At 38.8% G+C, this 13,651-nt stretch overlaps 1 protein-coding gene across 2 annotated transcripts in view; it reads right to left on the reverse strand.

Moving 5' to 3' along the window:
- Window positions 1-13,567, reverse strand: part of L2HGDH (L-2-hydroxyglutarate dehydrogenase) — a 38,786-nt gene extending 25,219 nt beyond the window's left edge. For both annotated transcript variants that reach the window (XM_038544666.1, XM_038544665.1), the window contains exons 1-4: window positions 13,393-13,567; window positions 10,135-10,250; window positions 9,301-9,452; window positions 2,941-3,072 (exon numbers count right to left, since the gene is read on the reverse strand). In XM_038544666.1, coding sequence (XP_038400594.1) covers window positions 2,941-3,072; window positions 9,301-9,452; window positions 10,135-10,250; window positions 13,393-13,532 — 540 coding nt within the window. In that variant the 5' untranslated portion in view covers window positions 13,533-13,567. The remainder of the gene's footprint in view (window positions 1-2,940; window positions 3,073-9,300; window positions 9,453-10,134; window positions 10,251-13,392) is intronic.
- Window positions 13,568-13,651: the final 84 nt, after the last annotated feature.

The following is a 13,651-nucleotide window of genomic DNA, read 5'->3' on the forward strand; positions in this document are numbered from 1 at the left end:
CGTAATCAGCCTCACCCCTACTCCAGTACATTTACCTGCTTAACCTTTAAAGCTTTTGACTTTGCCACCCATCCCTGACCACTAATTCCAAATGGCCAGATCACACTACAACTAAAGGCTCACAAAACACACAATAGTCTCTTGTCACAAATTGAAAGTAACATATGTTAAACTTGACCCTTGCTTCCAGAATATGAAATCATTTGCCAAACATAGATGTCATTCTGTCTTACATAGTAGATACATATTTAAGATTTTTACATAGACCTTATATTGCCTGACCACCTCCAAATTCACATGTCAATGGCTATAATCCAACTTCAAACTATAAATAGTATTTGGGGTACAATAACCTTGGAAACTAACTTAGGATAATATCAAGAGCTTAGTCACAGAAACTTCTCATCTCACATAAAACTACATGACAAATAAGATAAAAGAGGGATAAAAACACGCTGTAAAAGTGCTTATATCAATAGTTTTTTGGAATCCCAAATATCTTCCTTATTCATCTTATTTTCCTATTACCCAGCACAATGCCTGACACACAGAAGGCACTCAAATATTTACTGAATGAATGAACTTCTGAGGGCTGTCACCAAACATACTAAATTTCTCCTGCATCTAGACCTTCGCTTAAAGGTCTCCCTTCTTTCTTTCTCTTTCTAGTGTTGGTTTTATTCCTCCTCATGAGATGCTGGTATGCCCCACTATACATGTATGTTGGGGGAATGTAGAGTGAGTCATTGCAGCTAAGCAATCCAATGCCCTGGCCCAGGATGGGGCTGGTAGACAGGCTGGCTGTCAGCCAGGAGGCTGGGCATGCATTGTACAGGTTAGCAGGTCAGAGCTTGAAATCTGAGGTTACTGTAGGTCAGTGGCTGGAAAAGAACCAGGCAAGCAGGACACAAAATTGGGAGTTGGAAATCAGTCAGGAGGAGAGAGAGAGGAACAGACGAACGTGTGGTTGACCAACAGCATTAAAGAAAAGGCAAAAGGATCATAAAAGCTAAGGTGAGAGTGAGCAGTCAGGATTTGCACAAAAAGAGGACTGTTGAGAGAAATCCTCCAAAAACAAAGTTTACAAAAACTTTCAAGGTGCCCCTTTTGGGGATATTTAATCTTCTTAAAGAGATCTGGTCCAAAACACCCTTTAGAGCTGCCCTGATAAACTTTTTCTTTCTGGAGAGCCTGGAAGAAACAGAAATGAACCCATATACTAGAAATTTTACCCCCTACTCCTGGTAGTAGTAGTAAGGTTTAAGGACCAGGAGAGGATTCACTCTAGACCTTTATGAAATAACCATACTAAATTTTCCACCATACCTTTCCACCACTAAATACACCTAGGCATAAATAATTATAATAATAATTATAATGTGGCATTATATAAAGTATCAGACAATGCTAATGTGGCATTATATAAAGTAGATCAATTCTGCAGAGTCCTCAGAGAAAAGCAGGCTATAACTCCTTTATAAGTTACACTCCTTATTCATCTTTCAAGTGAAGGCTCATCTCAAGGCTTTCCTAAATTCCTAGATGAAGCTAAAAGCTTACATTGATATGACAGATTATCAGTTCTATCAAAATACTTATCTCTATATTAAAATATTTTCTGCTGCACTATACCTTTCTTTAGGCTGACCACCATATCTTACTCATCCTCATATCTACAGTCTAACAAAGCGTTTGGCACATAGTTAAGAAGAAAATGTTGGCTGAACAGAACAGAAACAATACCAGTTCTGAATTAGATCTGAGGGCAGGGACTCTTTAGGACCTGTGTAATCGTAGGAAAGTAACTGAATCACTTTCTTCATTTATAAGACACAAAATTACATGTAGATATGTAATTTGATTATCCACATACACATAGCTCATCTACTCATTCTGGGACCTGTGAAGATCACATGGTCAGGTACACAGAATAATACCCGGACTCATCCTTCACCTTGTGATGTGTGAGAAGCTGGTTTGTTTGTTTTTTAGGAGTCAAGCATGATTATAAAGCATGGACTCCTCTTCCTATTCCTTCCGCTCCTTAAAGCCCCTCACAGAGGTCCACAACAGACAATGACTGTTGTTCCAGCTGGCTCTTGCCCCTAAATCAAGGTGCCCTTTTCCCCATGTCCAGTCCAATTCCATCCTATGTATCAGAAACTTGATTAATTGTCCTAAATTGGCATATTTTACATGCCATTCTCCTGCCCAAATCCTTCAGTAGCTATTAAATAATCCCAACTATTTAGACCAGAGCCTGGCAATCTTTTCTGTAAACGGCCAGCCACTAAATGTTTTTGTTAAAATGGGGCTTATGATCTCTAGTGCTACTACTCAGTTTGGCTATTTGGTACAAAAGCAGCCAGAGACAATACAAAAAATAGGTGTATTCCTACAAATATCTCTGGACACTGAAATTTTAATTTCATGTAATTTTCTGTGTCACAAAATACTCTTCTTTTAATTTTCTTCAACCATTTAAAAATGTAAGGACTATTCTTAGTTCATAGGCCATAAAAAACAGTTAGCAGTCTGGATTTGGCCCACAGATTGTATTGCCAACCCTGGCTTAGACTGGTAGCATTTGCCCAAAGCCTAAAAGAAACAGACAACAAAAATAAGATATTTGATGAATGTGCCTTGTTGTTGTTTTTTTGTTTTTGTTTTGTTTTGTTTTGTTTTAATTAGTCATTCATTCACCATCTCAGAGAGATATTGTCTTTGCTTATGTTTTTCAGATTTGGTATTTTCTCAAAGGGAAAGAAGAAATCAGGTGTTCAGAAATGTGGTAATGCCCTCTTGTGGCTGTTACCTCACTGTCCCAGAAGTAGTGATTCTTGCTTCCTGTAAATTTACCCTCAGCTTCCATGTCACAGGACCGAGCCCTAAATGAAAATGTCCTTGTGAGCAAGTATGTGGGGTTAGTGAATCACTTACCCTACAATATGGCTCCTTCTTCTTTATATCCTCCTGTTGGATTAGCCTCAGGCCCTGGACACCATTCTGGAGGCCTCTCTCATACAGGGCCTGAAGTCTGGGAATTTCTTCTTGTTCAACAGCTACTATAAGCTTTGAAAGAAACCCAAAACCCACAATAAGGAATATAGCAAGTTAAACATATGATCAGCTATAAAAGATAAAGTCAATAAAAATAAATAATCACATGATTCAAATTTGGTTGATTTTTATCTACTTCTTCCTTTCTTCATGACCTCAATTTCTTTCCTTCTCCATTAAAAAACAGTTGTCTTAAGAACACTACATTAGAACAAATTTTACCCAAAAATGAGATGTAGCCTCAATTTCCACTTCTGCTATCATAGTTGCTACATGAATCTTGGCAACAGCAATTGTTACTGCCATCACTCCCTCAATCCCAAAGGGGAAGAGTAACTTTGGCAGCATAGTTTTTACAATTAAAAAAAAAAAAAAACAAAAACAAAACAAAAGCCCAAAACCAACAAAAAACCAGAATGGCTTTATTTCTATAAGAGTATATAAAATATCAATATATCAGAAAGTCAGTGGTATTCAGTATAATGGGATATCACTAACAGAAAACTACCAATTATTTTTCCTGGAATAAAGTATATTATAAACAATTTACTAATGCATTCTATTGCAGAGGAAAAAAAACAGTAAATTAATCAACTTTCCTCAGGATTCTTTTTTTTTTTTTTTTTAATATTTTTTATTTATTTATTTATGATAGTCACACAGAGAGAGAGAGAGAGAGAGAGGCAGAGGGAGAAGCAGGCTCCATGCACCGGGAGCCTGACGTGGGACTCGATCCCAGGGTCTCCAGGATCGCGCCCTGGGCCAAAGGCAGGCGCCAAACCGCTGCGCCACCCAGGGATCCCAGGATTCTTTTTCTATTTACTTCTGGGCAAACTATCGGTTTGAGGTAGTTTCTTAACAGCTACTGGCAAAGAAAAGCAACAGATGCATGTTCAAGGTACATTAGAATTCACAAATTGCTACTTTGTAGCAAGAAGTTACCAGAATTTCATGAGATAATACTTTTTTTTTTCATATTTTTTTTCTTTATTTATTTATGATAGTCACACAGAGAGAGAGAGAGAGAGAGAGAGAGAGAGGCAGAGACACAGGCAGAGGGAGAAGCAGGCTCCATGCACTGGGAGCCAGACGTGGGATTCGATCCCAGGTCTCCAGGATCGCGCCCTGGGCCAAAGGCAGGCGCCAAACCACTGCGCCACCCAGGGATCCCAAAATAATACTTTTAATCAAGGTATAAAGGTTATTTAAATCAACAAACAGGGGATCCCTGGGTGGCTCAGCAGTTTAGCGCCGCCTTCAGCCCAGGGTGTGATCCTGGAGACCCAAGATCAAGTCCCACGTTGAGCTCCCTGCAAGGAGCCTGCTTCTCCCTCTGCCTGTGTCTCTGCCTCTCTCTCTCTCTCTCTTTGTGTCTCTCATGAATAAATAAATAAAATATTTTTTAAAAATAAATAAATCAACAAATAACTAACAATAAAAATAGAAGTGGAATAAAAGGACACTATCAAGAAAGTGAAAAGCAACCCAAGGAATGGGTGAAAATATTCACAAATTGTATAGCTGATGTCTAATATCCAGAATATATAAAGAACCTTACAATTTAACATAAAAAGTGTAAATACTGTTTTATATCTTGCTTTTTTCACTTAACTCTATGTCAGGATCATTATTCCACATTATTTTTAAAAAGCTTCATAGCATCTTTAATAGCAACAAGAAATTGTTATTCTTAAAAACTACATGAAGACTTATAAGGCATTATTATGAAAAGTACATAGCAACAAATGAGATAATCTATATGAAATGGAAAAGTTCTTAGAAAAACACAAACTTCTGAAACTGACTCAACTAGAAAAAGAAAATCTGAATAGGCCTATAACAAGCAAAGAGACTAAATAACTTTAAAACTTCCCATAAAGAAAAGCTCAGGCCCAAGGGCTTCCTTTACACATGAATGCTGCCAATATGTTTAAAGAAAAATTAGCTCCAATTCTGCATAAACTCTTTCAAAGAACAGAAGAAGAGGGAATACTTCCTACCTAATTCCATGAGGCCAGTAATAGCCTGATACCCAAATCAAACACAGATATCAAAAGAAAATAAATTGCAGACCAATATTCCATATTAATATTGATGCAAAAATCCTGAACACAATACTAGTAAACTAAGTGCAGTGACATATAAAAAAGATTATACACTGTGACCAAGTGGGATCTATTACAAGAATGTGAGATCAATTTAATATAACATCCAAAAGTCAATTAATGTAATATACCACAGTAATAGAATATAAAAACATGATTGTTTCTCAATAGGAGCAGAAAAGGCATTTGAGAAAATCCAATACCCTTTCATGATTAAAAAAAAAAAAAAAAAAAAAAAAAAAAAAAAAAAAAAAAAAAAAAAACCTGTAACAAACTTGGGGCATCTGGCTGGCTCAGTTGGCAGAACATGTGACTCTTGATCCCAGGTTGTGGGTTTGAGCCCCATGCTGGGTATAGAGATTACTTAAAAATCTTGAGAAAAACAAACAAAAAAATTTAGCAAACTAGTAATAGAAAGGAATTTCCTCAATCTGATAAAGGGCATCTACAAAAAACCGACAACTAGCATTATATTAAATAGTGAAAGATTGAATGCTTTCTCCCTAAGATCAGCAGCAATACAAGGATGTCCATTTTCACTTCTCCTATTCAACACTGTATCTGTGATTCTACCCGGAAAATTAGGCAAAAAAAAAAAAAAAAAAAAAAAAAATTATATATATATATATATATATATATATATGAGGCATCTAAACTGAAAAAGAGTAGAACTATCTTATTTGCAGATGACATGATCCTGCATATAAAAAATCCTAAGGAATACACACATACACAAAAAACTATTAGAATGAATTTAGCAAGGTTGTAAGAGAAAGGAATATATAAAAAGCAATCATATTCTATACATTAGCAATGAATAATCTAAAATGAAATTAAGAAAACAATTCCCCTCACAAAAGCATCAAAAAGAATAAAATACCAAGGAATGAGTTTAACAAAAAAGTGTAACACCTGTACACTGAAAAATACAAAACACTGCTGAAAGAAATTAAAGAAGATCTTTAAAAATGAGAAGATATTCCCATTTTCATTGTTTGCAAGATTTAGTATTGTTAAAATGGCAATACTCCCCAAATTCATCTATAGATTCAGCATGATCTCTATCAAATTTCCACTGTTTTTGTTTTTGCTTTTTGGAAAAACTGACTAACCAACCCTAAAATTCATATAGAAATGCAAGGGACCCAGAATAGCCAAAACAATCCTGGAAAAAGGACAAAGTTGGATGACTCACACTTCCTGATTTCAAAATATAATAAAGAGCCATCATAATCAAGATACTATGGTATTGGCATAAGGATAGACACACATCAATGGAATGGAATTGAGAATCCTAAACATGCCCTATTACATTGATGCTCAGCTAACTTTTTAAAAGATTTATTTATTCATTTTAAAGAGAGAGAGAGAGAGAGCATGGAGAGGAAGAACAGAGGGAGAGGGAGACTCAACTAGACTCCTCGCTGAGCGTGGAGCCTGATGTGGGACTCGATCTAATGACCAAGATCACTTCCTGAGCTAAAACCAAGAGTCAGATGTCTGACTGCACCACTTAAGCGCCCTCAACCAACCTTTAATAAAAGTGCCAAAACAATGTAGAAAGAATAGTTTTTTTAATAAATGGTGCTGAGACAACTGCCTAGTCACATGCAAAAGAATGAAGTTGAGCCCTTTCTTCACACTATATACCAAAATCAATTTAAAAGTGATCATATACTGGAAGTACAGGTGCAGGCAGTGGAGTAGGGGACTCTGCTTCTGATGGCAGGGTCTCAGGAAAGAACAGTAGGCCAGCTGTGAAGCTGAAATAGCCAAAGAAGCAGGCTAAGAAAATGAACTAGGAAGATAAAGCACTTAAGCAGAAACAAAAAGAGAAGACATTTGAGGGCTAAAAGTGAAAGCTGCAGAAAAGGATCTTCTGGCCACAGTTGGAATTAAGAAATCTGGCAAAAAATAAGCCAGATTTGATCCCAGGCTTATGAGGCAAAGGTGATTCCTCATTCTAAATTCCTGTTTAAACATCTAGATTACCTACCATATCTGTTGCCACCTACAGCTAGAATAAAGTGTCATCTTGGATCCTGTTGTACATTTAGGAATAAACTTCTGTTAAAAAAAAAAAAATCAGACAGTCGCTCATCTTCTCTTTTTTTCTTTTCACTCAGTCATTTCTACCTCAGCTCTGAGTCAGAGTAAGCCCAGCCCAGACTCCTGCCAATCTACCCTAATTCTGTACCACCTGGAATTAAACCGACTCATGGGGGGAGGGAGAGTGATCATAGATCTAAATGTTAGAGCTAAGGCTATAATAAAACTCTTAGAAGAAAAAATGTATGAGTAATTTTTCAGGTTAGGCAATGATTTCTGAGACACATCACAAAAACTATAAGCAACAAAAGAAAAAAAGATAACTGGGCTTCAAAACTAAAAGCTTCTGTGCCTTAAAATATATCATCAAGAAAGTAAAAAGGAGGGCAGCCGGGTGGCTCAGCAGTTTAGTGCCGCCTTCAGCCCAGGGCCTGATCCTAGAGTCCCAGGATCGAGTCCCACAATCGAGTCCCACATCAGGCTCCCTGCATGGAGCCTGCTTCTCCCTCTGCCTGTGTCTCTGCCTCTCTCTCTGTGTGACTGTCATGAATAAATAAATAAAATCTTAAAAGAAAAAAAGGAAAAATCTATAGGAGAAAATTTTTAGTATTATTTAAAATATTATTATTACTATTATTACTATTTTATTTTATACATAAAAATTTAGTATTTTTGTAATGTTTCAGTAAATATCATATAGCTAATAAGGGGCTATATCTAGAATATATGAAAAACACATACAGCTCAAGAATAGAGACAAATACCCCAATTTTTATTTTTATTTTTTCAAATACCCCAATTTTTAAATGGACAAAAGATTTGAATAGACATTTTTTCCAAAGAAGATAAATGAGTGGCCAATAAGCATAAGAAAAGATGCTCAGCACCATTAATTACTAGGGAAGTGCAAATCAAAACCACATTGACATACCATTTCACATCCACTAGGATGACTAAAATAAAAGAGACAGACAATAACAGGTTTTGGCCAGGATGTAGAGACACTGGAATCATCATTAGTTTCTCACGGCAATTTATTTTTTAAAGATTTTATTTATTCATTCATGAGAGACAGAGAGAGAGAGAGAGAGGCAGAGACATAGGAAGAGGGAGGAGCAGGCTCCCTGTGGGGAGCCTGATGTGGGACTCCATCCCAGGATCCCAAGATCACACCCTGAGCCAGAAGCAGCTGCTCAACCACTGAGCCACCCAAGTGCCCCACTGACGGCAATTTGAGCCACCCGAGTGCCCCACTGATGGCAATTTAAAGTAGTGCACAATTTTGAAAAACCAGTTTGCCAGTTCCTAAAAATGTTAAAATTGGAGTTACCAAATGACCCAGGAATTTCACTCCTAGGTATGTATCTGAGAGAAATGAAAACATAATAAGCCCATGCAAAATCTTGTACAAAAATGTCCACAGTAGCATTATTCATAAGTCAAGTGTGGAAACAACCCAAATGTCTATCAACTGATAGAGGTAAACAGAATGTGGTATACCTATACAATGGAATATAAAAATGAATTCTGATTCATGCCATAAGATGAATGAACCTTGAGAACATTATGTTAAGTAAATGAAGCCAGTCACATAAGATAACATATTGTAGAATTCTATTTATAGGAAATGTCCAGAATAGGCATCCACAGAGACAGAAAGTATATTAGTGGTTGCCAGGAGCTGGGGAGAGGTAGAAATAGGAAGTGGGAAGTATTGGGAACAACTATTAATGGATACAGGGTTTCTTTTCAAGGTGATGATTATGTTCTAAAATTAGAGCTGATACTTGCACACTTTTATGAATATACAAAAAATCAAACTGAACACTTTAATAAAAGGATGAATTATATGGTATATGAATTGTATGTCAATAAATCTATGTTTAAAACTACATGGAGTTAGTCATACCACCTTTTCTAAAGTTATTTCCTAATATTAGATTTTGAAAATTACATAAAGAAAGAAAAGCCAGTTTTTAAAAAAATTCAACACTAAACATCATTACAAAAATGCTAGTTCTAAAAAAAAAAAAAAAAAAACCCAAAAATGCTAGTTCTAAGTCAAGGCCCTAGGAAAATGCCTTACCTTGCCACATTGCTTGTAGGAAATTCCCTTTTGCTTACAATACTCATAGATGAGGGCTGCACCTTGTACACACAATTTAGCTTTCAGAGATTCAGGTTTGTAGTAAATGCCACTATGTATGACACCACTGTTATGTCCAGTCTGGTGAACAGCTACCGGACAAGAGAAACAAGGTAAGAGAAACTACACAGTGCATAGAAAACCTACAAAGTGGAGGAACAAACCTAGCTAAAGCTATTAGAGACCACATTATTGAAAATTCCGCCTGACTTTGTTCTTACAGGCAGAGCACTGGTAACTTCTAGTAACCATGCCACATTCCCCCCAGCCCATCCTTGACTTCAGTTACAACTCTGGTACACAAACCCACCTCTCACTACAAGTAAACCACTTCAAGCATCCACTATAGCTTTGGGCATTCTGCCCCAGGGCCTTTCCTAACCAGTGAAGATGTGAGGGGAGAAAAGACTATGCCTCAACATCCCTAGGGGTAATCCTCAGACAGTAGAAACACTAGCTGATGGATAAATGTGCACAATCCCTTGAAATGTTTATGTAGCTCCTCAGAGGTCCCAGAGGAATCAAGCTCACAACAGCAACCTTGATAATGTACCCTCCTTGGCTTTTCCTCCTTTCCGGTTTACTCTGCACACCCCCTCGCTCCTGCCTCCTAAACAACCTCTCAAATCACCTCAAGTTCTAGTTTGAGGCTCTGCTTTATGAAGAACCCAAACTAGGGTACAAACATCAACATTCAACACAAAAGATGTAGAACTGAGAAAATGAGCAGGTACTCAGGTTAGGCCCAAAGAGCAACATTGATATTATACATACCTAGATGTTTCTCTTTTTCCAGAACACCAATGGAAAGTGTTGGATGCCGCAGGATGAGTGCTCTGGCAGAGGCAAGGCCCACAATTCCGCCACCAATAATGACTACGTCAAATGAGCTTTAAGAGAAAGTCACCTTTAAAGCATGTTTACTGTAGATCTCATCAAACTTCGTGTGCACAATTTTCATGATCAGTGGACGATCAAACTATTAATTTGTAATCATTAAAATCAAATATTTATTGGGCTTTATGCTATTGGCTTCTTAACAGAAAAGCCTTTAAGAATTACGGCATTGCTGGGTCAGTAGTATAACAGCTACACCCAGCAGGCAGGGCAGCAAGTTCCCCAAGCTGCTCTCAATCTCTAAATCTCCATAGCCCTCTGCCAGGACTGGCTGCATCTGCAGTTACTGTGTTAAGCATCACACTCTTCTCTACCATCTATTCACTTGAAACTCAAGTACAGGGGCACCTGGGTGGCTCAATCTGTGCTGCATCTGATTCTTGGTTTCCGAGGCTCAGGTCATGATTGTGGGTCATGAGATGAGCCCCCTCGCTCAGTAATGAGTCTGCTTGAGGATTCTTTCTCCTTCCCCATTTGCTCCTCCCCCTGCTTGTATGCACACACCCTCTCTCTCTTAAATGAATAAATAAAATCTTTAAAAGAAAAAGATTAAGAAGGGCATGTATAGTCTACCAATTCAGCAACAAGAAGCAGAAAAGATTACCTTTAGCACCTACCTCATGGCCAACAAATCTAGTTTGATAGGAACATGGCCAATCTTGCCTTTTCAATACCCCACCTATTTCATCTCCTTCCTGCACTAAATTATTTTGATGCAAATTCTAAACATCATTAAATATTTTAATATGTTATTTCTAAAAAGCCTCTTTAAAGCATGCACATAAACCAATATTCTAAATTTTTTAAATTTTACTTTTAGTTTTTTGTTGTTTTTTAATCTTAACTGGCTCCACACCCAAAGTGGACCTTGAACCACCCTGAGATCAAAAGTCACATGCTCTACCAACTAAACATGAATCTTTGCCATTAATTGAATTTAAATTAAAAATTAAAAATAAAAAAAATAAATCTTTACCATCGTATAACACACTCCACTCAAATCAGATAATTGCTTTAGGCCTTGATGGTGGCACAACTTCCTTTGTTCTGTGCTCACTCATATGCAGGAAAAACAGATCTTTGGGCTTATATCTTACCCAATTTGGGCCACATCATTGGTCTCCCACTCTTCCTCAGGCCATTCTTTGGATTGTTGAAGATGTTAAAGGATATAATGGTCCCTTTTTTAGTCCCAAATATGGACTCCACCCATCTCAAGTCTTTCTGTAAGGGAAATTCTAACATTCAGAACCTGGATCCCAGGTGCATGACTTCATGTTTTATACTTTCTTGGGAACCTCTGGTGTACTTTTCTTTTATAAATCAATGCTCAGTATTTCTCAATGGATATTCCTCTTATGGCCCTACATTAAAAAACATGCCTACAATGAAAAAAAATCAAGCATGTACTAACTAAACATGACTGAGCAACTACGCTGCTGGGCATCTATCTCAGAAAAATAAAAACCAATGTTCATACAAAAACCTGTACATAAGATGTTCACAGTAGCTTTACTCATAATAGTCCCAAATTATAAACAGTCCAGATGTTCTTCAAATGGTGAATGGTCAAACTGTAATACATCCATGCCATGGAACAACTAGAAGGAATCCACTGTCATTATAGGCAACATCTTGGATGAATCTCAAAGACATTATGCTGTGTGAAAAGAGCCAATCTCAAAAGGTTATATACTGTGTGGCTCTGCTTATACAACATGCTCAAAATGACAAAATCTTAGAGCTAGAGAATAGATTAGTGGTTGCCAAGGGTTAGGAAGGGTGGAGAGACGGGATGTGAATATAAAGGGATTTGGTAACACAAGAGATGTCTTTGTGGCAATGAAACATTTCTTTATTTGTGGTGGCAGTTACACAAATTAACATGATTAAATTGCATAGAATCACACACAAATGAGTGCATGTAAAAACCGATGAAATGTGAACAAGGTCTGTGGATTGTGCCAATGTCAATCTCCTAATTTTGATATTGTACTATAGTTAGGTAAGATCCTATCATTGGGGTAAATTGGCTGAAGGATGCATAAAATCTGGTGAGTTTTTTTTCAATTTCCTGTGGCTCTATAATTATTTCTTTTAACAACTATAAACAAAACCATCACTAATCCTACTTCTCTTCCCTTAAGAAAAGCAATCCCAAAATAATTGTCTACGTACCCCCTTCTATGACTCACAAATTCTATGCCACTCTAATCCACTAACTAAACCACTAACACACACAGCAACCAGTCAAATTTGGAAACCTCAACATTTAATCACTCCCTATTCTTTAAAAACCCTTTAAAAGGCTCCCAATGCTCTCAGAATAAAATTCACTATGTGGCTAAAATAAAATCCCTGCTGTGATGCAGCCTCTCTCCAGGGCCATTCCACACCACCTCTGTTCCACTAAGCTCTGGTCACGCTCAGCTCGTCCACCTTCCAGTTCTTGAACTAGCCAAGAGCTTTCCAGCTGTAAAGCCTCAGCATAAGCCGTTCCCTCTACAGAGAGCAGAGAAAGACAGTGGCTTCCAAACTTCAAATGGGATCTCCATATGGGAGAGATGGGATCTCCAAACTTCAAATCACAGGACACTTACTTGTGCAGGCTTTGATTAGCAACTGCACCGCTTCTCACAGGGGCAACTCTATGCAGTGGTTGCCAGGACCTGATGGGTTTAAGAACGGTTTCAGGCCTTTCGAGCAACACCGGGCAGGGATGCCAGCTAATAAACAGTATATTTGATCGCTTGGTGTGGTAGGGCCTTGAATCCTTAAAAGGACCACCTACAGGAGAGACTAGGCTCCGACTCACAATGGAGCCTTTAAGGAGCTTAAGTGACCCATCCAAGAACTGAACAGGAGGTGCAGGGACAGTATCCAAAACCAGAGCTGCTCTGGACCTCTCTACTCCACACCGCCTTACTCTTTTCATCCGGCACACAAACACAACGAATGAATCCTAGAAGGAAACTGCTGGGATCCGAGGCTGGGATCCCAGGCTCCACCGGATCCTGACCTTCTCTCACGCCCGGGAGAGGGAAGCAGAGCAAGGGCAGAGGTCCAGCAAGGGGCGCCTCAAGGAGAAGCAGCAGTAGTAGCACAGGCGACGAGGGCAGGCCAGCGGCTACTCACCGGGTGCTGGCTCTGCGGCCACCCTGGCACAGCGGCCAGGGCCTCCCCTGCGCCGGCCTGCGCGCCGCAGAGAAGCCCCCGGGGAAACCCCCGCGGGCCCGGCTGCAGGCTCCGCTCAGGTAACGCAGCGCCGGCACCATGGCCTGCGCCCCCTCCCCGGCCCTCCCCGGCCCTCCCCGGCCCTCCCTCGGCCTCCAGAGCCCGCCCCCGGAGCCGGACGCGGCAGAGCTCCCGGCGCCGCCTGGCCCCGCCTCCCACT

Source organism: Canis lupus, chromosome 8 (genome assembly GCF_011100685.1).
Source record: "Canis lupus familiaris isolate Mischka breed German Shepherd chromosome 8, alternate assembly UU_Cfam_GSD_1.0, whole genome shotgun sequence".
In the NCBI taxonomy this organism is placed as follows: Eukaryota; Metazoa; Chordata; class Mammalia; order Carnivora; family Canidae; genus Canis; species Canis lupus.